This window comes from Gopherus flavomarginatus, chromosome 3, assembly GCF_025201925.1.
Source record: "Gopherus flavomarginatus isolate rGopFla2 chromosome 3, rGopFla2.mat.asm, whole genome shotgun sequence".
Taxonomy (NCBI): Eukaryota; Metazoa; Chordata; order Testudines; family Testudinidae; genus Gopherus; species Gopherus flavomarginatus.
The window spans coordinates 100,346,136-100,369,646 of record NC_066619.1 but is presented as its reverse complement, the minus strand read 5'-3'; the positions used below and the strand labels follow the sequence as shown (position 1 = coordinate 100,369,646).

At 40.2% G+C, this 23,511-nt stretch overlaps 1 protein-coding gene across 4 annotated transcripts in view; it reads right to left on the bottom strand.

The window, feature by feature from the left end:
• PCSK5 (proprotein convertase subtilisin/kexin type 5) overlaps window positions 1-23,511 on the bottom strand; it is a 300,518-nt gene that overhangs the window by 138,062 nt on the left and 138,945 nt on the right. For 3 of the 4 annotated variants that reach the window (XM_050944093.1, XM_050944095.1, XM_050944096.1), the window contains exon 8: window positions 9,387-9,599. The exons of the other annotated variant lie outside the window; for it this stretch is intronic. In XM_050944093.1, coding sequence (XP_050800050.1) covers window positions 9,387-9,599 — 213 coding nt within the window. The remainder of the gene's footprint in view (window positions 1-9,386; window positions 9,600-23,511) is intronic. 4 annotated transcript variants of the gene reach the window in all.

The following is a 23,511-nucleotide window of genomic DNA, read 5'->3' as shown; positions in this document are numbered from 1 at the left end:
CCTTCAGGAGCTCATGCAGGGGAAAGTCTCATTCTCATCTCCCTTGACAATGGTTTTGCCTTGAAAGACACTATTTAGCCCTCTCATGGAAAGCATATTGTCTGATGTTATCTACATATCTATCTATCAGGAGAAAGAGAGGAGAGTGTTTCTGAGGCTACATCTACACTACAAGCTCGGAGTGCAATTCCCAGTTTGTGTAGACATACTCATGCTCATTGATCTAGCAAGCTAAAAATAGTAGTGTAGCTGTGGTGGAATGGACAGAATGGCACTGTGCTAGCCGCCCCGAGTACAAACCCACCTGCATCCTATAGGTACATACTTGGGGCTGCGAGCACGTGCGCCCACTGTCACTGCCCATGTTAGCAGGGCTACACTACTATTTTTAGAGTGTTAGCTCATGAGTACATCTATGCGAGCTGTCCATCACACCACTAGCTCATAGTGTAGATGTAGCCTTAGTTTTACGTGTGCAGTGCCCATGAATAACAAGTGCAATAAAACCATTGCACTCTTATGCTGCATTGTTTGTCCCATCTCCTAGCAGACATTGTACAATCCCTTATCTCTCTCTTTCACTCAGCAAATATTGCAGCAGAAAATGTGTAACAAAAGCTCCCTAAGTGGAAATCCTACCTGAGCCATTTCAAAGGGAAGTTACTGATAGCAGCCGAGATGTTTAGATGTAAATTACAGGAGAAATCTAAGGCACGTTTTTCAGCATTAAAGGTGCACTGTCAGAGAAGCCTTGTGTCTATCTTTAGAAACAAAGAGGCAGGACCACGAACAAGCAGTCAAGCTTCAAGAAGAAAAAAATGTTCGAGATTCCAGGACCACACGAGGGCAATATCATTAATCATAATACAAGGAGATGAGGCCTGCCAGGGACATGAAGTTGACATTAGTGTATGAAAGCTGTCATTCTATTCAACAGCGTGAGTGGACGTGGGCACCAGTTTTGGATCTTTTACCTAAACTACAATGCACTCACAGGTTTTAGATATCATTGTAACAACTGCTGATCTAAGGAAACAGTGATAAGTCTAAATTCAGGCTATGTAATATTTTATAATGCCTGTGCTACAATCATCCCATCTTTCCTCCAACAACAGAAGAAAACAACTGGATTTGACTTAAAACAATTATATACTGGCTGGTAAAGATACAGTTTAATCAAAATGAAATTAACAACTTAGAGCACCATGACAAAGGTCAGTTTAAAGGTATCATTATCAGCACAGTATATTTTCTCCTTTACTGTATATGAGAGTCAGGTGGTTTTCAGACTAAGTGCAGTTTTATAAAAGAAGACCCAGATACCTACTGTAACGGCTTGGTACAATCGACTTACTCTGAAGATTTAAAGAAGTGTCATTTTTGTACAGTTATTATTCAGGTTATGTTATCAATCTTCCCTTAGTTATAGCTGTAGGGAAAGCTAGTTATTCAGGTCAAAAATAGGATTTTCCTTTGCAGAGAACATTATCACTTCTCCCATCCTAAGCCTCTTATTTCCAGATATTTCATAATTCATGTCTTGAGCCCTTAGCTGTGGTTGAAACACTTTTTACCTGCTGAGGTAATTCCTACGGGTACGTCAGCTTGAACAGACCTGTCTTCTAAAATGAGAAGCGTTTAATGAAAATCTGTAGTTGCCAATTCTCCCCCACCCCAGTGTCATGTGAGCCCAAACCACTTTCTATTGAAGGTGCCACGTTGTATTATATCTGCTTTACAAGAGCAGTTGAACACAGGGAGTATTTTTTAATAACTGACAAGAGATGGTATTGATGAGCACTGAATTAATTTTTGAAAGAAGCAACTGTGTATACCATAGATTGTAAATTTCATCAATGAGTGGAGGATTTTCATGCATAACTCACCAGTATTGTTAACAGAAAATATTTGAGTAAATCCACAGTACACTGATAGTATTGTTATTATTAATTTGTGTAGTACCTTTTCTAAGATAAAGGCCATATTAACATATAGAGCTAGACTGTGCCCTTAAATACAGCCTATTCCAAGAGGTGGTGCAGAGATGCAGGGCTCTAGGGGCAATACGTAGAAGTGTTTCTGCCTGGGGGGAAGGGGGCACGATGCCTTCTGGAGCTCTTCAGTAACACTGAGGTTAGAAGGGGAGGAATTTGCTACAGTTAAGTGTCCTAGGCACATTTCTACTGAGATCTACTTCTGCTGAGATCCTTAGAGTCTCACGCTCAGTATGTGTTTCAAATGATAATTGTTTTAAAGGAGTACATTTTTCAACAGGCCTGTACTTGGCTTCCACTTATCTGTGTCCCAAATTGTGGCTTTATACACTTATGCCTTCACTTTGCAGCTGCTCCTGCAAACATCTGATAACAGTTGTAGCACTGAACTATTTAAAAGGAATACATGCACAGTCTTTGCATCTGAAAAGGCAGGTGTACTTTGTGCATGCACAGTGGGAGTCAAGAGTTGAAAATCCAGTCTAAAATATGCAACAGAGATTTTTGACAGGTGCAGTACAATATAGTAATAACTAATATGTATTCTTGGCCTCATCCTTAATGCAGTCTTAGTGCAGGACACTAATGTAAGTGAGAGTTTTGACTGTGTAAGAATTGCTGGCTAGAACTGTACAAGGCAGATTCTTGTGTCACTTACTTTAATGTAAATGTAAATTCCATATCTTCATCATAGTAAATGAGATCAGAGACTTGCCTATGTTACTAAAGCAACTCTGATTATACCAGATTGAAAAAGAACAATTCTAGCACATGGCATGTTTGTGAGGATGAAAAAAACATGTAAAGGGGAAAAAAATGTGCGGTTATCCACAAAGAATATTTTCTTAGGATAAGATGAAACCAGGAGATATCTGTATCAGCTTTTACATACCTCCTCTCCCTACTCGCCGTACTACCGAGTGCCTTTTTAGAACACCCAATACCACTAGCATTTTTGCTTGATTGGGAACTGTTTACTTGTCCAACTCAGAAGGTGCCAATAATACAAACTGGATAGGAATACAGCATAATCAGCACAAACTAATATGCTGATTTCACTGAGATTTTTCAAACTCCTGTCCCTGCTTAATTCTGCTTTGTATTTGTACAATCTGACACTATAAAGCAGATGAGACAGAAGAACAATGTGCTGTCACTTAGCGATATTTCTGTATTACTATATTGTTAAAAACTCATAATATACTGAGGGCTCAACTCTACACTCAGTTACAATGAAATAAATGAGGAGTATCGTCATTTAAATCAGTTACCCTAATGTAAATCTTCTGTGAGATCAGAATCAGGCACTAGGATATTTAGGGTGGATTTTTATGGTGGATTGTGTTTTATAACATATCTTCTCCTTTCTTAAAAGCAAGAATCTCATACACACAGTATAGCAAGCTGAACTATCACATCTAATTAGACAGACCTATAGGAAAGTCACTAATCTTAAGAAAGCTGCTGCTGCTATTGCACACGAGGAAGCCATCAAGCCCTTTCTATCTAATTTCCTTTTGCGGGTAGGTATGAAGTACAGGCTTCAGGACAAGATTAAATTGAATTATATACAAATTTCAATCTTTATTTTTTTCCATTGTTATTTGCTCTTTATATCTATACACAGCACAAACAAGTCCTGGTCAGTTTGTGGAAAAAAATGAAGATGAGGTCTCTGCCTCAAAGGACTGACCATCTAAGCAGACAATATAAAAACTAAGGATGGGAGACATGAGGCAGCAAAAAGCTGTATGATTTCATAATGAAATTGAATTTGCATCATCTTAGCGCCATGATTTTTTGGCTTTGTATAGAAATTTTCTACGTTTTCTGGTGGTGATTTTCACTTGCGTGTATTAGTCAAAATGTCTACCGGGGGCATTAAGGTTAATAGGTCTTTTGGAAAAGGTGTGTTATAGCGAGCAAGCAGAGAAGAGAGAGGTGATATTAAGATTATCCTTATCCTTAACCCTATAATGATGGTTTACTACAGATGTGAAAGAGAGAGAAAGATGGGGGAGAGGGTCATCATTCTATGTGTGCGCTCAGAGGACACTGATTGATAGGTTACAGCTGTTACTTGTAACTCTTAAATTCTTTCAGTTAAAGGGTTGGTTCTGCAAATTCACCTCATCTCTCTTTAGAGATGACCTTAGAGTAATATAAGAACTAACACAAATGTTGTCCAAAGGAAAGTGACTGGTTTGTATACAATACTGTGGGAGAAAGCTATTTCCTGCACTCAGTGAACAATGTTTTTCTTTGTTATTGGAAGTGTCAGAGGGGATTACGCTTGCTTGAGGTGCCAGCTACCAGCAGTAAAACATCCTGAGGAGAGGTTATGGACCTCACGAGTCAACTGGTAATAAAGTGCAACATAGAAGAAGAGGAAAAGGCCTTTGATGGAATATTTAGGGCCTGATTCTTCACTGTGTGAAATCAGTGGAGTTACACTGGTATAAAACTGATATAACTCTGTGGAGAATCAGGCCCCTACAGTGTGGCCATTAAGCAAACAGATGGTGGTTTGAACAAGAGTAGCCAGGATCTGAACTGGGCCATAATAAGCAAAGAATCGAGCGGGTACTGTAATCTCCTATGGCAGCTGGCACTGCACATGCCTTAAATGATTAACATGTATGCAGCTGGATCAGCCCACGGTTATTGGATCACTGGAGATACCAGCTGCCAGACCCAGTTCTCAGAACTAATGAGCGCTCACAGAATTCATTGACTTCAACTAAAAGTGGCATTTCTTCATCTCCACTGAAAAGCAGGCTCTGGATGTCTCAAATTGGCATTCTAAATTAAGTAAAATGGCACTTTTGAAAATGTAGACCTTAATATCTTTGCCATATAAGCCTTTATATAAAATGGGCATCAGACTTCCCTAATTCACCAGGCTAAATTTACATTTGCAAAACACTTTGGGATTTTTGGAAGTAGGGCAATATATGAGTGCAAAGCATTATCACTATTAGAAATATAATGCAATAAATTTTAAAAGCTATGTAGGATTAAATATCTGTAGACAACATTTTATTTAACCTTATTCTCATGATTCAACTTACAAGTAAATTTACAATAATAGAAGTGTGATAATAACAAAAATGTGTGGAGGTAATTTTGGTTCAGAAGTGAGAGACATCTCAGAAGTAAGCAATATAAATGCCCTGATGTAATGAGATTGTTTAAGTGTAAACACAGGGAGTAAGTCTTATCTAAAAGAATGGAAGAAAATGTTTGAGAAAACTATGATTGAAGAAGAATGGGAGGATTGCACAAGATGTAACACAAGTCAGGCTGGAGAAAGAATTTAAGCAGAAAAACATGAATGATATTGCCAAGAGTTTAAGAATGTTTTGCTAGATGATCCCAAAGTCACAATTCCACAATCAAGAAAGAAGGTTACACTGGCTAAAAAACCAGCCTGGCTAAGAGGGGAAATGAAAGCATTGATATATAATATAAAACAAATGTAAAAAAGGGAAGTTAATAGCAATGAATATAAATTAGAAGTTAGAAATTTGACAAGGGAAGTAAAAGGACACAAGTGGAAAGCTATTGTCAGGCTATAGATTCTATAGCAAGGAGAAGAAGAAGGAGTATTTTAAGTGTATCTGGAACAAAAGCAACCCTAAAAATGATGTTGATCCATTACTTGATGGAAATGGCAGAATTACAAATAATATCACAGAAAAGGCAGAAGCATCCAATAAATATCTCTATAGTTGGGAAAAAGACAGAAGATGCATTCATCTCATGTGATGATAAAATACTTTCCATTCCAACAGTAACTAAAGAGGACGTTCTACAGCAGCTACCCTGGCCAAGGAGCTTCCTGGACTGTTAAGTGGGCTGTGAAAATTGGTTTTCAATAATCTTGAAACACTGAGGAAGTTCCAGAGGACCAGAAGAAAGCTAATGTTGCATCAATATTTTAAAAGGATAAACTGGATTACTATCTTAAATAGATTAAGACTTGCTAACTGATATCTCAAAATTTAATAGTAAATGGGAAATCATCACTAGGCAGGTATGTTTCTAATGGGGTCCCACAAGGATCAATTTTTGGACCCATACTATTAAATATTTATCAATAATCTGGAAGAAAACATAAAATCATTACTTGATAAAGTTTGCAGATGACACTAAATTGGGGAAGTGGAAATAATGAAGAGGACAGGACACTGACACAGAGTGATCTGCATTGCTGGGTAAACCGGGTGCAAGCAAACAATCTGTTTTTATACAGCCAACGGTAAGGCCATGCCTCTAGCAACCAGTAACTTAGGCCATACTTACAAAACGGGGAACATTATCATGCAAAATGTGATTCTGAAAAAGACTTGACATTCATGCTGGATAATCAGATGAATATGAGCTTGCATGAGCTGTGGCTAAAAAGGCTAATGAGATTCTTGGACGTATCTGTGCCGCTAGCAGACCAGATGCCAGCTCATGCCAGAGTCCCAGGCCAACTCACTTGTGTATTAGTTTAGATCAAAGTAACTGTTAAATGTATAAGAGTGTATATGATGTTTAAACTTTATGAAAACTAATGGAATGTTAGTTGCATTGTTTTCACTTATCTATATCCTATTATAATGTAATAGCAAACATTTACATTGTGTGTACCCCTGTAACTAAATAACCCATCAAACAAGAAGAGACCTTGTGGAATGCAAATGAAGAACTCTAACAGAAAAGTGCTAATTTCAAAACAAATCGTCATTGTGCGTAATGATTGGAGGTCAAAGACTCTAACTGCTTTCCTCACTTTCTGCAATCAAAGGAAAAACCCACATGGGGAGTGACCCATTCAGCTCAGTTTTCTGTGAGAAGAAGCTATAAGAATGGATTTAATGAAAGATCATTCCCCTCTGGACTGTTTGGATTCTAACAAGGCAGAATGACTGAATGAGAAGATGGAGATCCAGAGTTATTCTGGGTAGCCCTTACAGACTTTGGGGAAATTGGCAGATTACTACCTTTCTGCTACCATTTGGAATTATAGATGGTGACTCACCTGTACATATATTTTACCCATTTTAACTTCTCAATAATTCTCATTTCCTTTTTGTAGCTAATAAATCTTTAGTGAGTTTACTATAGAATTGGCTGCCAGCATTGTCTTGGGTGTAAGATCCACAGTACCAGTTGATCTGGGGTAAGTGACTGGTCACCTGAGACTGGGAGCAGCCTAAATGTGAAGTGATCTTTGGTGTAAGTGACCATTTATGACTAAGTCTGGTTTGTCTGGGCGGCAAGACAGAGTGGAGCATCTAAGGGACTGTCTGTGACTCCATGGTAGGACTGGTATAGTGATCCAGGAGCTCACAGTTGGTACTGGCTTGGTGACACTGAATTATAGAACACATCACCAGCTTTGGGTGTCTTCCCTGTTTTCTGACAGTCTGCCCTGGGGTAGGCACTCACAGTTGTGAGCCATCCCAGAGAGCGTGGCAATATAAATAGGAGAATATCAAGTGGGAACAGGGAGGTTATATGAATCTGCATATCTGGTACTGTGAATGGTGACTGCTTTGGACTACTGTGTCCAGTTCTGGTGTCCACACGTCATGTAGAAAGACTGGAGAGGGTTGAGAGAGGAGCTCAATCTATTCAGCTTATCAAAGAGAGTTAAGGCATGACTTGATCATAGTCCATAAGCACCTACACCAAGAACGGAAATTGGATAATAGAGAGCTCTTCAGTCTGACAGACAAAGGTATAACAAGATCCAACCGCTGGAAACTGATGCTAGACAAATCCAGACTAGAAATAAGGCACCAATTTTTAACAGGGAGGGTAATGAACTATTAACAACTTGGACTTGAAGCAGGAATTATTTCAGGGAAGTCCGGTTGTACGAGTCATGCAAGAGCACTGACTAGATGATCACAATGATCCCTTCTGAACTTAAAATTCATGAATCTATTAATTTTATTGAACTCTGAAAAAAAGGTTAGCACAGGTCTTTGAAAGGATCGTATGGGAAATTTGATCACAGAAGTGAGTATTGCTAGAAAATGGAATGACTTCTTTGCTTTATTATCTCTCGGGGAGAACAAGGAGAGATGCCAGAAACGGAGATAAAGATTTTGTGGAGAGAAGCAAAGAGAGAACAGAAAAATTACTGGAACGAAAGTTACCTCAGAACAAGTTTTTTTTTTTTTAAATTAGATCATCTGAAAATAGGGAAGATTCCAGTAAGAGATGGCCAGCATCCCAGAATCTTGAAAGACACAGCAGATCGTATTTAAATTTTTTAAAAAAGCTAGAGCAGGAATTTTTAACTCCTCATTAGCAATAAGAAAAGAACTGGAAATAAGGTATCATGAAACCAATGCTTAAGGAGGGAGCAAGGAAGGATTCTAGCCAGTATAAGTTATATTCAGTATTAGAAAAGCACCTTGTGATTTTTTATTATGAAGAGCACAGTGAACAGGTATAGATTGGTCGACGATAAGCCAGCAGAAAGGTCGTGCTTAATGAATCTGATAATATTTTTGAGGGAGTGACAATAATGGTTTGAGAAGAGTAAGGGGCAAAACAGAAGTTGACAGACTATCTGAACTTCAGGAGAGCTCTCCAACTAAAAAATAAAGACCAGTAATGATGGCAAGAATAGTGGAATTCTTCTGCGGAATAAAAAACCAGCCATGGTCAGAAATTAATTGAAAAGAGCCATAGCTTGGGAACGAATGAGATGGCAAATAGCGCAGGAGAGATAAGCATTGAACCTAATTTTACTTACTGTGTATCAGCTACCAGGACTAGGCACAATACGAATGACAACTGAGGGAGAATGAATACAAAAGATGAAGGATGAAGGGTCCCAATAAATCTGAAATAAACGGAGAAGTGGACTGGAAAATGGCTTCTATAACTGCACATTTAAAAATGAAAAATAACAAGGACTGGATAAAATATACCAAAAGGAGATTTGTTCTGAAGTCTGGTGATATGCTACAAAGTGTTGGTCAGGAAAATAATCTTTATGGTTGACAGCAGAGAGACTCTGCTCAGAGTTTGGAAGCAGTTAGGAAAGCAGAAAGAATGTAGGACACATAGTGGAAGTGAGAGGAGAAATCAGTTTCTGTCACAAGGGTTAGTTAGACCATACCTGATGTATTGTGTAGCATTATGGATGTCAGAATACAAGGAGGCTGAAGGAGCTACAAACAGTGGCAGAAATTTACATTCAAATTCTTGGTCCAAAACTTGTATACAAATATATACCATATTGACCAAGTATTAACATTTTTCAAACAAGCCCACACGTAGACACAAAAGCCTAGTAGTCATTTTGCCCTCCCCTAAAAATCATTATAGAAAATACAAAACCACATACAATTAAAATAGCATTACAAAAAGGCAAACACATACTATTTTCTTGTCGTAGGATTCCCCACTGCTGTAAGTCGTAGCTAGGGTGGATGCACATTCTTCCAGATACCAAGGTTTTTTTCCGCTTTCAGCTGTGCTGCTTATGGAAATAGTGTAGATGCTATTGGTGTAGCCATCGCAGGAGCAATGGTCCTTACTTCTTCCACCATTTCCAGACGCCCAAACAAAAATGGAACCTAACTTATTTCGTCCCTGTTTACAAACAATAGGAAAGATTTGATTAATGTTTTTTTTCTTGGTAAGCATGTGGGCCCTTACTCCAAATCCTGCCCCCCTTAAAAAGACAAAAGAGCTCACTGTGGAAGATTGTGAAAAAAAAAAACAGAGTTTAGCTGAGGTAAGAGCTAACCCTCACAAATTCAAACCATGAGTGAGATGAATAAACATGACCTTAAAAACAAAAATTAAATTCAGATTCTATTTGTAGGTCTGGGTCTATTCTGTCCAGCCTTAGAAAGAGAAATGCAGAAGACACACAACATGGATTAAATGTATCATACTAGATTTAAACAGTAAACAAACAAACAAACAAAAGAAAAGCATGTTGTAGCTACAAACAGAACCAATTGTTTATAAGGGTTCTCCTAAATGTCTCATTCTGGAATTACCAAGTGATGCCATGTACTGTTTGAGTAATATCAAGTACCAGGAACTACACTGGAGCAGTTGCACAAATGTTATAAATGGTAAATGTAAAACAAAAATGGACAGGCAAGGATCGCTTTGTTAATAGATTAGCATTAAGCACTATGGCCCCGCGTCAGTAGTCTAACTGAAGTTAGGCACACGCTTAAGTAAACTGCTGAATGAGGACCTAAAACAGATATACATATTAAGAAAATTTAATAGGTGAGTCTAAATAAATGTAGTGGGAGTGAAAATGAATACATAATTATTTTGGTGTTCTCGATTTGGTGTTGATGTAAAGGGTGAAGATGATCAACATGCTGCATGCCTGCTGTCTAGCAGGGAACTGTGGTTTTCCATATTCCAGGCACTTCATGCAGACAGATAAACAGGTTAACATATAAGGTTCCCATAATTTACATAATCTAAATACATTCACTGACTGTTAGCAAACACTATGATATTAATTAGGATAGAGATTTTAATCAAAGGAGTAAACATGTCTTTAATTCTAGTTCTGAAAAATGACATCATTTTATTATTTATTAATTCTTTTGAGGGCAAAGGAACAAGCCCAAGGGTTACAATTAAGTTAATAGCCTAATTTATATCTTATTTGTTTGCAGCACATCATGCAATATCTGGTTTGTATAAGTGATAGAGTCATTCCTATGTATGATGAACTAATGTTATGCCACATGCCACTTCGGTTTCTGTGATCATGAATAAATTACTAGTACATATGTTTTGGTTTTTTTTAAACAGAGTGGATTTGTGTGCTGCAAATGACACAAAGACAGCTGTTGGATATCTACCAAGAGAATCTTAAACAATTAGCAATTCAAAGATTCATCTAATCCAGATGCACAGGGGGTTTTCATTAGTGCATTTTTTGCTGAGCGTAATAGAGCCTAAATCAATGTAAGAAAAAAAAAACACGGTTCATGATTCTGGCAGATATATGTGCTTGAATTCACAAACATTGATGAGTTTCAGTTTGTGAGTTTAATAAAAGTTCAGTACCTGTAGAGATTCTTCTCAACACAATAACTTAAATATCAAATTCTCCTTGCTAGTGTTTACATAAGGTTATGCCTTTAAAATGCAATTTTTCATTAAAAAACATTTCAAACAGAGGAAAAAATATCCCAAGGTGCCAAGTTAAATGTACTATGAAATCCACATGCTCCTGACAAGACCAGTCCAGCCAGCCAGGAAGTATAACTATTTCAATTTCTTTTTCTTTCTTTGGCTGATCTGAGCTGCTTCAGTGATAAAAAGGTACATTACAATATAGTTGTTTAAAAGGCTGGAGCAGTACTGGACTTTTTGCAGGGCTTCAATTCAAGCAACGAACACCACAGCATCTGATTTTGATATTATTTTTACACATACACAAATGGCAGTACTAGCAACATGATGCTGGGCAAACTTTGTGGTTGCTCTTATCAAGTGCACCCATGCCCCAGCAGACCATTCATATAACAGTGCCGCTCCTAAACAAGGAAAGTTCAGTTCATTGTGTTCCCTGCTCCATCATCACTCTGTCTTTACATCTGGATCAGAGCAGTAGACTCTGGTTCCGTCCGTTCATCTCTTCCAGGTCTCATCCCTCTCTGCGTGAACCCAAGAAAGAGCAACATCACCTTGCTGTTTTGTGTTCTGCTTTTTCACAACCCTTTTATCTTTTAGGGCATGACCCAAGGCTGAGAGAAGTCAATGGCAGTCTTTCCACTGAATTCCATGGGCTTTATATCAGACCTATGAACTATTGCTTGTCTCATTCATTCTGTCCATCTGTCCTCTAGTCACCTCTCTCCCTAATTTTGTTCTTGCTCCCTCTCCCCCTTCCTGAAATAGTGACTGAGGGAAAAGTAGTTTATGCTTGAGAATACCTGCAAGTTTGAGGCAGGTTGATGACACAGAGAGCATCCATCTACTGCCTCAACTCACTCCATCATCCCCATGGATTTGAGGTTCAGGAGCTTCTTTAGGATTGAGAGGGGACTGGAAGATCATGTCAAAGAGCTGCTGTTCATTCCTTTTTACTATGATCCTGGCTGACGTCTGCTGATTACATTAGCCTCTAACCAGTGGTACCCTCTTTATTCCAGTGCTAAGCTACCTCACTCTCCTCCTTTAAATCCTTCCTCAAAGTTCACTTTAGACTACTTTGTCACTGCTAATTTTCACTCTAGTGATGTCCACACTTCTGTCTGGCCCTACAATATTCTTATGTGATACAGCATGGCCAGAGGGCAACAGAAGAGGGTTAGAAGGGAGCCTTATTCCCTGTAAGGGGAAGAAAGTTTGCTACAGATTAACTAGAGCACCTGAAGCCAATTAGAGCACCTGTAGTCAGTCACATGATCAAAACCCATGCTTCAATCAGACAGCGTGTGAGCTGGAGCAGAGAACAGTTTGGAAGAGTTGGAGCAGAAAGGATAAGTCTTGGAGCAGAGAACAGTTTGAAGGGAAGCAGAGGACAGTTGGAGAAGTGCTGCGGTGGGCTAAGAAGTCCTAGACCCTAGGGAAGGGGCACCTAGCTTGTGCAGGAAGCCCCCACAAGCTGAAGGGCAGGAGAGGGAAGTAGCCCAGGGGAAGGAACCGTCAGTTCAAGTGGTTCCCCACTATCCTCAGGGCCCCTGGTCTGGGACCTGGAGTAGAGGGCGAGTCCAGGTCCCTCCCTCTCCACTCCCCTCCTCTAGGACACTAGGGGGGCAATTAATATTCCAATTTAGGGGCAAGAAATGGTGCCCTGAACCCCCCTCAAAGAAGAGAAAGCATGAGACCCATCATAATAGTGCCGGCAATTTGCCACACTTATCAAATGAACAAAAAGCAAGAGAAAATAACTCCTGTATCCCCCCCAACCCCCACCACACACACACTCTACTGTATATTTCAGAACAAGCCGTGTATGCAATACAAAATTGGGTTTTCAACAAAAACTGATGGCTTTTGCAGAATTTTTTTCATTTTATATTAAACCCTACCTCTCCAATCCCCCCAAAACAAAAGTTTCTGCATTTTGGTCAAGAAATGAAATATATCAATTTGGATATATCGTTGCAGTGCCTCATGAGAGTTATTGTTCACATGCCTCATATCCCCTTTCTTCCCTGCAAGTCATACTCTCCAGCTGGACTTCATCTCCCATGTAGCACTGCAGGGACCACCATGATACACCGCCTCTGCTCACCAAGAGGTGAGGCCATGGTCTGTCCTGGGAGATGTTGTCCAATAAGAGAGGCCATGCTATAAAGGAGAATGAGAACGTGAGGTACACACACTACAACTCCCATCAGGTGCCACAAGTGCATTTTGGAATATAACTATTTCCATTTTCTGTTTTTCATCAAAAAGTTAAACATGACTTTGTTTCCATTTTTGTAGAAATTATCCACAGGAAAAAATATTTTTCTGGTCAGCTCAAATGGCTGCATCTGGCTAATTTGGGCACAGATCCCATAACCCCTATGCATGTGATTCACCCTGTTACTACAATTACTCCAGTGGAATTTCTCAGCAAACCAAAGATTGCTCTCATGAGGAAAGTGTTGCAGGAACAGGCCTCAAATTATTAGTTCCTCTGTCCAGGGAAAGGTGTCTTATTTCTGTAAAGCACTAGTACGTTGATAGTGCTATAATAAAATAAATAAATAATACTAACAATGTGAAATGAGATTTTTGCAGGTAGAAATAGATATATGAGCAAATTTTGCTCCTGAACAAGATAGAGGGCTGCCAAAAAGGAGGCCCTGACTGTTAGAAATTCTGCAGTGCAATACTTAAAAATAATAAAAACCAACTTAAGTTTTATTAATTCATATAAAGCTTTGAAGAACAGGAATAATGACTATTTACATCCCAGGTGACCTTTCTGTTGTGACTTTTTTGGTAAACACTTATTACATGTATAAAAAATATATTTCTTCAAAATCAGTTTTCAGAGTAGCAGCCGTGTTAGTCTGTATCCGCAAAAAGAACAGGAGTACTTGTGGCACCTTAGAGACTAACAACTTTATTTCAGCATGAGCATCCGAAGAAGTGAGCTGTAGCTCACGAAAGCTCATGCTGAAATAAAGTTGTTAGTCTCTAAGGTGCCACAAGTACTCCGGTTCTTTTTTCAAAATCAGTGTTGCCTTTAAAAAATAAAGGTTCATAATTAATGTTGTTTCCATAAAAAATAAATACCAGGACCATAGACTAATGGGGAAAAAAAATCCTCCCTCTAATCCACATGAAGCAAAGAATTCCAGTTCCTCTAACTTACTGCAATATGGTATATTTAACAACTCAGCATTTCACAGAAAACAATGGAATTTAGCCTTCAGTCTAGACAATATGCTAAGATCTTGTTCCTAAAAGCTATTTGGCAAAGCAAATGACAGTCTTTAAAAACCAAACAAAAAAAACCAAACAAAAAACCGAATTCAACCTGCCCAAAATAACATGTCAAGTAAGCATGCTCTGGTTTTCATTTACTATCTATTGTTTGATTACTATTTGGTTGTCTCCTTTCTCCTCTACCCTCACACCCCACTTCAATTCATTGGACCCACTCGTGCTCAGGAAATTATAAACTTGCTAGTAACTCTAGGTACCAAACAACCTACTCAAAACAACAGCACTAGTGGTCCTACTGTATGTGAACCCAGTTTAAAATTGGTCTCTCTTCAACATATGAAGTTAAACAAAAGACATTTGGACTGTTACAAAGTTAAGATAAACACACATGTAACATACTGTAGTTTTTACAATTTGGCTAAATCTGCCATCTGTCATGCTCCAGATGCCCAAGGGTGTCAGGACAAAAAGTCTATTCCAGGGCTGCCAAGAGGCTTTGTATCTTTTATTACTTGAAAGCAAAAGTTCTATTTACAGACCATATAGACACACGTTTTTAGACAGAAGCAAAACACTAGTCAGTGATGTGAATTATAGTAGAGGAATGGCATGGGCTAGAATGTGAGTGCAGCAGAACATTCAGAGTGCTCATGCCAACGATGTCAGATAAAAATGCAACAGTCATCCCCTCTGGGTACAGAGCTCTGTCTTCTCATGTCTTGCCTTTGCAATATAGTATTACTGACTCTCTTCCAACTACTGTAAAGCATTCCACAACCCTACTTGTGGTTGTCAGTGTACTTTTTGAGATGTTCTCCTACTATTTTTATTTTTGTCACTAGCTTTCAGAAAATGTCTGAATATTAAAAAAAACCAAACAAACAAAAATCAAACCACACAACAAAAACCCTCAGCCTTCAATTCTGACAAGAAAAGAAAAAACGCTTCACTGACATTTAGTGTATCATCAGTCTAGGTACGTGAAGAATTTTACTAAGATATTTTCTGGGTATAACTGATGTGCACAGACTGTGCATGAGAGCTGCTCTAACTGATACCAGCTGCAAAAGGCCACAAACGGCTGGAAAACAGTGGTGGCACAAGAGCTCACAACATGCCCACTTTCTTCTGACCATTCTCTTTTCCTTGTACTGCTAGCAGCAGGGAAGGCAAGTGGTGTAAAAGGCTTTCCTGCAGCTCAACACCACACGAGGATCACTCTTACACTGGTGTGATCCTTTCTGGGCCACTTAATCCAGTTTTAGGGCCAGATTCTGCCAGGAATCAGAGCCAATGTGAACATTTTTGTAAAGACACATGGAAAACTTCCTCAACAATATTAAAGGAGCCTCCATTGCTCCAAGTTTATACATTGCTATAGCTTTATTAGTTGATACCTTACTGTAGAGTGGTTATCTACACACTGTGGTCCATGGATCACTAGTGGTCCACAAGGCATTTCTAAGTAGTTTCTGAAACAACTTCCATTGAATATGTGAAACATGAGCAGGTGAGGCAAGAGGTAGTCCCACCATTCTCGAAAGTTAAAATCATGTATTCATTCACTATTCTACAAACAAGGCTTCCTTACTCTTGCTTGTGCATCTTTGTGTTCTTTTGCCTACTGGTACGTCTACAGTATGAAATTAATTTGAACTTATTCTATTCGAATTTTTGGAAGAGATTTTATAAATTCGGTGTTGTGTGTCCCCACTAAAGCGCGTGAATTCGGCAGAGTGCATCCAAAGTACTAAGGCTAGTATTGAATGTCAGAGCGGTGCACTGTGGGAAGCTATCCCATAGTTCCCACAGTCCCCACTGCCCACTGGAATTGTGGGTTAAGCTCCCAGTACATGATGGCACAAAAATATTCTTGCGGGTGTTTCTGTGTGTGTGCCGTTACTTGCTCCTCCCTCCGTGAAAACTACAGCAGACACTATACTGCCAGCAGATGGTGCACCGCCTGTCTCCTGGTACTATGAATCCACCTCGCATGTCGTCTCATCTTTCTATCTACTCTTTTATCTAACCATTTCCCACCTTTTTTTCGGCTACCATGAACAGAGCAGCACAGCTTCCGCCACAAACTGCTTTCCTGCTCTTGCATCACTAGCTAATTTTTCCATGTTGTCGGTCCTGGGCTCCCAGGGAAGCTACAGATGGCAACAATTCCCCGCCATTTTTCGGCCATCGTGAACTGAGCCACACAGCTTCTGCCGCAAACTCTGCTCTCCCACTCTTGCAGCTCTAGCGAGCTCCTTGACCCAGTGAAAGCTACAGAAGACAACCATTTACTGCCTTTTATTGGCCATCTCGAACCGAACAGCTCTCCTACTTTTCGTGCCCTTTTTCCAGGATTACCCATGCAGGCGCCATAGCGTGGCAATCATGGAGCCCACTCAGATCTCCACTGCAGTTTTGACCTTTGTAAATACCTCGTGCATTATCCAGCAGTATGTGCAAGTACCTGCAAAACCGGGCGAGGAAGCGACAACAGTGCAATTAGTATACTGATGAGGACATGGACACAGACATTCCTAGAAGCACGGCATGTGGTGATTGGGAGATCATGGTGGCATTGGGCCAGGTTCATGCTGTGGAATGCCAATTCTGGGCTTGGGAAACAAGAATAGACTGGTGGGACCGCATAGTGTTGCAGGTCTGGGATGATTCCCAGTGGCTGCAAAACTTTCGTATGCATAGGGCCACTTTCATGGAACTTTGTGACTTGCTGTCCCCTGCCCTGAAGTGCAAAGACACCAAAATGAGAGCAGCCCTCACAGTTAAGAAGCCAGTGGCCATAGCACTGTGGAAGCTTGCAATGCCTGACAGCTAACGGTCAGTTGGGAATCAGTTTGGAGTGGGCAAATTTACTGTAGGGGCTGCTGCGCTGCAAGTAGGCAGCACAATCATTGACCAGCTGCTATCAAGGGTAGTGACTTTGGGAAATGTGCAGACCACTGTGGATGGCTTTAATGCGCTGGGGTTCCCTAACTGCAGTGGGGCGATAGACGGAATGCATATCCCCATCTTGGGCCTGGCACACCGTGGCAACCAGTACATAAACCGCAAGGGGTACTTTTCCATGGTGCTGCAAGCACTGGTGGATCACAAGGGATGTTTCACCAACATCAATGTGGGATAGCTGGGAAAGGTGCATGATGCTCGCATCTTCAGCAACTCTGGTCTGTTTGAACAGCTGCAGGAAGGGACTTACTTCCCAGGCCAGAAAATTACTGTTGGGGATGTTGAAATGCTTATGTTATCCTCGGGGACCTAGCCTACCCCTTAATGCCATGGCTCATGAAGCTGTACACAGGCACCCTGGACAGCAGTAAGGAGCAGTTCAACTATAGGCTGAGCAAGTGCAGAATGGTGGTAGAGTGTGCTTTTGGATGTTTGAAAGTGCGCTGGTTAGATCTCAGCACAACCAATATTCCAACTGTAATTGCTGCTTGTTGTGTGCTCCACAATATCTGTGAGAGCAAAGGTGAGACGTTTATGGCGGGGTGGGAGGTTGAGGTAACTTGCCTGGTGGCCAATTTTGCACAGTTAGACAATAGGATGATTAGAAGAATGTAGCAGGATGCGCTGCGCATCAGAGAAGCTTTGAAAGCCAGTTTCATGACTGGGCAGGGTACACTGTGACAGTTGTGTTCGTTTCACTTGAAGTTACCTGCCCCCTATATATATGAAAGGAAATAAAGTCAAAATTGTTTAAAAACTGTTCTTTATTATTTGTTGCACAATACACTAAGAGAAATCAGAAGGTAGACCGAGGAGTGGAGTGGGGGCGGATATTGGGTTGGGGGGTGGAGGAGGATGGAAGGACAGATCCAGAAACCAAATCAAAAGTTCATATATGCCAGCTTTCTGCTGCTTGGGCGATCCTCTGGGGTTGAGTGTGTGGGTCCCCGTAGCCTCCCCCCCCCCGTGTTCTTGGGTGTCTGAGTGAGGAGGCTATGGAACCTGGGGATGAGGGAGGACAGTTATACAAGGGTTGCAGTGGCAGTCTGTGGTCTTACTGCTTTTGCCGCATTAGATCCACCATACAGCAGAGCATGTCAGTTTGCTCCCCATAAGCTGGGCCATAGCATCCTGCCTGCTCTCTTCAAGTTCCTATAATGCTTTACGGGACTCCACAATTGTTAGGGCCCAGCTGAATGCGTGGAGGCAATCAGTGTGGGAGGACTGCATGAGCTCAGTAACATGTCGTCCAGAGTTCCTTTTTTCCGCCTTCTAATCTGGACCAGTCTCTGGGGCGGAGTAGACAGGGGCCGCATGTGAAGGAGTAGGAAACACACAGGAAGACAGAACCAGTGACCTGGAGAGATTAGAGCAGTGGGAGCTACAGGCAATGAGAGGCAATTTTGTCCTAATACATTTGAAATCCTACACCAGGTAGAGGAAATAAGTCATGCAGATAGAAAATAGAGAGCAAGGAAAAAGAACCATAGCTATATGCATGATTTCAAAGTTTATTTTCCTCGTCTCCTTAATTTAGTTCTGAATTGCACCAATTTCTTATCTTAAAACAAAACAGAAATCTAAACAAGAAAAGAAAAAAAGTACAAACGCATTTCACCTTTTCATAGGATTATATACCTTCTTAATATTTACAGTGTCTTTAATAAGTCATTGTGGAACTATTCTATGTACAGGTAATATATACTGTATTGAAGAATTAAAACAGATTATGCATTAACATGGTAATGATGGTGATAGAATATGTGAAGAATATTTCAACATGCATCTGGTATATTTTTTATTTGTTTCTTTAGTAGAACAACAGGTTCAATAGCTTCAAGCTATTCTGCAGAGCGCTATAATTAGCGCTTAAAGTGCAACCCCCTTCCCACCCACCCCCCAAAAAAGTGTTGGCTGAAACCTGAAATCTGAACCTGTGGAATGCTGGAATGAATTTCCAATTTTCCTAAACAAAATAAAATAAAGCCAGCTACAGGGCTGCCGCATGCATCACAGATTCTGCCTATCTGTTCATGTTATCTATTCATTATGATTCATTATTACTATGAAGAAATAGCATGTTGCATACTGAATTATTGTCCAACAAAAACAAACGAACAAAAAAATCCAGGTTTTCCAAAATACATGTTAAACCAAGAATAGATTTAGGATGAGACACTTTCTGGTTAATAATAGGTAAAGTTCCCTCATCACACAAAGCCCAAGTAAAGAGGCATTGTGCGAGAGCCATGCAGGGTTTGAGTGAGGGATGGAATTCACCTCCCTAACTTACAGTGAGGATTCAGTCAGGTCTTACTGTCCTTGTGCAGTTACCTGTTGAATCCCCCTAGACCCGGATCTGTGACCAACAGATCCATGTAATTATAGACCTAGTGGTAATCACTAAACTCCTATTCCCACCAGGTATTCACAAGTAGTGGAGAGCTCAGCTCCATGGCACATTAGGGTGCAGATTCTGCAGCTGCCAACCTGCTCAGCAGCGACACCGTTCAGAGGTGACTTCTGTAGCCCCTGTGCCATGAGTGAATGAAAAATAAATCCACACGTCTAAGAAAAGTACAAAAGATAGGTACAGGGATTTCCACAGGAATTGGGGGAAGGAATCCTCTTCCCAGACACAGCAACAGAGATGCTGCTCCATGGCTGCCTTTATAGACTTAGGGCTGCAGTAGTCCCATGTACAGACTGTCCCCACCACATGGGCGTGGTTGGGGAGAAAGGATGTGATCTGATTTAGTGTCACATTATTGGCCTCACCTTCCTTGCCCTAACCTCACTCTGTAATGCAGCAAACCTTGAGTACAAACTGGCACTCCTTGAACCGGCTTCATGAAATCCAGCTCTCTCCACAGGCAGTAGAAACACAGACTCGGCTGTGCCAGGTCCCTACAGTTCTGTGGAGAAGGAGGATGAGAGACTTACCCTATTAATTAGCTCTGCTGTGTCCGGGTCCCTACAATTCTTACCCCTATTAATTAACCAGATTCCTTTATTGTGTAAATGCATCCTCACTGAAATGAGTACATTTTAAACATATGGAAAGGCCTAATTTTTTCCCAAAGTGGTCTGTTAATTTTGGCTTCCCAACTTAAGTCTTTTCCTAAGTCAGAGACCTGACGTATTTCATGTTAATCTATTTCAAGTTGGGCATCCAAAATAAGAGGCCGCTTTTGAAAAGCTGGCCCTTAGGCCATACTGCTCTTCTGGCTTGTTAGAACAGTTTCCACAAATGTGTGAGGATTTGTAATTAATATAGTCTGTTTCCAATACCCTTTGTGACATTGTATGGAAACTGTGGACATATTGAGCTATACTTTCCTGTAACTTTCTTTCCCAGTTTTTCTGCCTTTCGTATGTGTACATCACATTGAATCTAATGTAGGAACATTTGTTACAATATTTTATTTTCTGTACACTTTCTTTTTGCACTACATACTGATCATCTATGGGAAAACTGCATATAACAAATAGTACTGCTGTAAAGGAATCTTCTAGTTATTTCCAAAAGAAAATAGAATGCATTGTATGACAGTACATCTAGGCATTATGAAAACTAAACTCTGCTACTTTAATGATTGAAAGACAGTATTTGTAATCTAGGGTGTTTGAGCAGAGCACTGGGAGTTGCCAGCTTCATGCAAAGCATAGACTGAAAAAGAACTGCTAGTTCCATGACATGTATGGAGGTTTTCACCCAATCTGAGTTTTGGTGGGCAGCGTTAATTTGGAATGGACTAGAGCACACCCAGCACCAGATAGTCTTGCAAAACCATTCAGTGTCCTAAAATATGTGCTTTAACACAGCCACATACATTTAGAAACAAAGATTTGTTTCAAGAACTGCATCCTGGAAATCAGTGACATTGAAAGGAACTTAGGGGGTCATACTGAATAACTAATTGAACATGATCTCCCATGCAATTCAATGGCTGAGAGCAAATCTGATTTCTGGATGTGTAAACTGGGAAATACCTAGTAGGAGTAGGGAAGTGATATTATGTTAGATTTCAGCATTAATGAGACCATTACTGAAATACTGTGTCCTGTTCTGTTGTCTAAACTTTTAAAAAAGGATATTGACAAATTGGAAAGGTTTCAGAAAAGAGCTACAAGAATGAGTCGAGGTCTGTAAAATCTTGCCCAACTATGAAAGGGTAAAGAAGCTCTATCTATTCTGTTTACCCTAGAAGAGTGGTGTGGTGTGGTGGTCAATGACAGATCCGTGTAATGCTGTGAAGTGGTGGTCAGTCTAGCACTACCCATACCATCATCTATAGGCCCCATGCTATGCTGTGCAATAATGCCACCTTGCCTTAAAATCTATGAACATATACAAATGATGTAGGCCAATGATATTGTCTTATATTATCAGGAAGTATAGTTGTGATATTAAAACACAAACATCACTACGTTGTGTGCAATTACTCTGTCCTTCAGAATAAGCTATCAGAGATATCATCTCTGTTGTGTTAATAACCAACACAATTCACTGTAAAGCAGAAGCTCCACATTTTTCACTCAAAATCATGAAGTAAAAAAATAGTTATTTGCTCACAAGTCACAGCCATGGGGGCTACACAGTACCTGCAACAGAACATTTCTGTGCTTAGATGAGTGACCTTGGGAAAATCATTTTTGGTCAACTTTTTATAAGTATGTGTACACTTCTGCACATGTCCATCTTGCCTGCTTAGTAATCATACATGGACATACAATTTGGGATTTGCATTTGCAAATTGTATGTGCCTCAGTTTCTTCATCTGTACAATGAGATAATAGCCCCAGTGCAAATCTGCAACAAAGTGAATATTTTGTGTAGACAACAGTTACGTGTTCCTCTTAAACCCATGCAAATTATGCTGGCAGAGGAAATTAATAACATTTTTAAATATATCTCAGAACAGTCTGTTGTTTGCCTCAACACAAGCAGCAACCCCTCTGCCTAAACAGTTATGCATTATACACCTTGCCCTTCACCACTGGAATCATCTTATTCTTTCTGGCCACTTCCCTATTTGGGGTTGGCGACTTTTATAGCCTTCTTCCAAAACTCATGATTGTACGCCTGGCTGCCAGGTAAATTGGTCTCTCTAAGGCACATGGATATCTAGTCTTTGTCTTCCTCCCTGGTCCTTTTCCTTCCACAATCATTGCAAGGACCATCATACCAATATAACTCTGAGGTCTCCACTGGTCATGTCCATACCAATGTAGCCTAGCCTCCCTGAACTTGTTTTCAGTTGGGGCAACCTGCATTAGGCTCCTCACAACCTCCTTCTGTTTCTTATCACAGAGTGTCCAATCACTTCACCATCTTCATTTTGGTGGTGGAGAGTGTGCTGATTTCTCTTCTTGTGGCTGTCCGAGTCTCTGCTCCATATATTAGGATGGGTCGAATAACAGTTTTATACACTCTACCTTTTAACTTTATCGGCATCTTTTTATCATAGTCCAACTGCTGGAATCTCCTGGCATTATTTTTGTAAAGAAATAAATCCACCTGTAATTCCCTCTCCCAAATGCTCGCACTTGAGTTTTGAGGGCTGTTCAGTGACTGCAAGAGAGCCTTCTGCTTCTAAAATACACTTGAACACACACTCTGCAGCCAAAGTTGGTGAAGCGAGAGAGATGAAAAGGGGCAGTGATGATGGAAGGGGAGGCACCAAGCCAAGTTCTCACAAGAGGTCCAGCAGCACGACATCAGATCATTAATGTCCATCAAACATTTTGGCTTATGTCCAGCTTACTAACAGAACAGTGTAGTGGGAATGAAATGAAGGCCACTGTTCTGACATGCAGGCAAAAAGCCAAAGATCCTGATTTAGATTTCCCTGCCTGTCCTTCTCCCCTTCATTAAGGATGACCTGCTCTGCCACAGCTTTAGTGCAGCTCATGTGTATGCAGAACAGATGATGCACAATCAATAATGGAAAACAAGTGAAGCTGGCTGCTCATTGTCACAGCCCTTTGAAACCTTGCTACACAAAATGCCAACAGTAGCCACAACTCTCCAGAAACATAGTTATGGTATCTTTGCAAAGGAACATGTAAAAACAAAAGCAGAACAATTTAAAGTCATGACTATCTGATCATATCAACGGATTTACGCTTTCTTATATCTACATTACAAATATGCTTG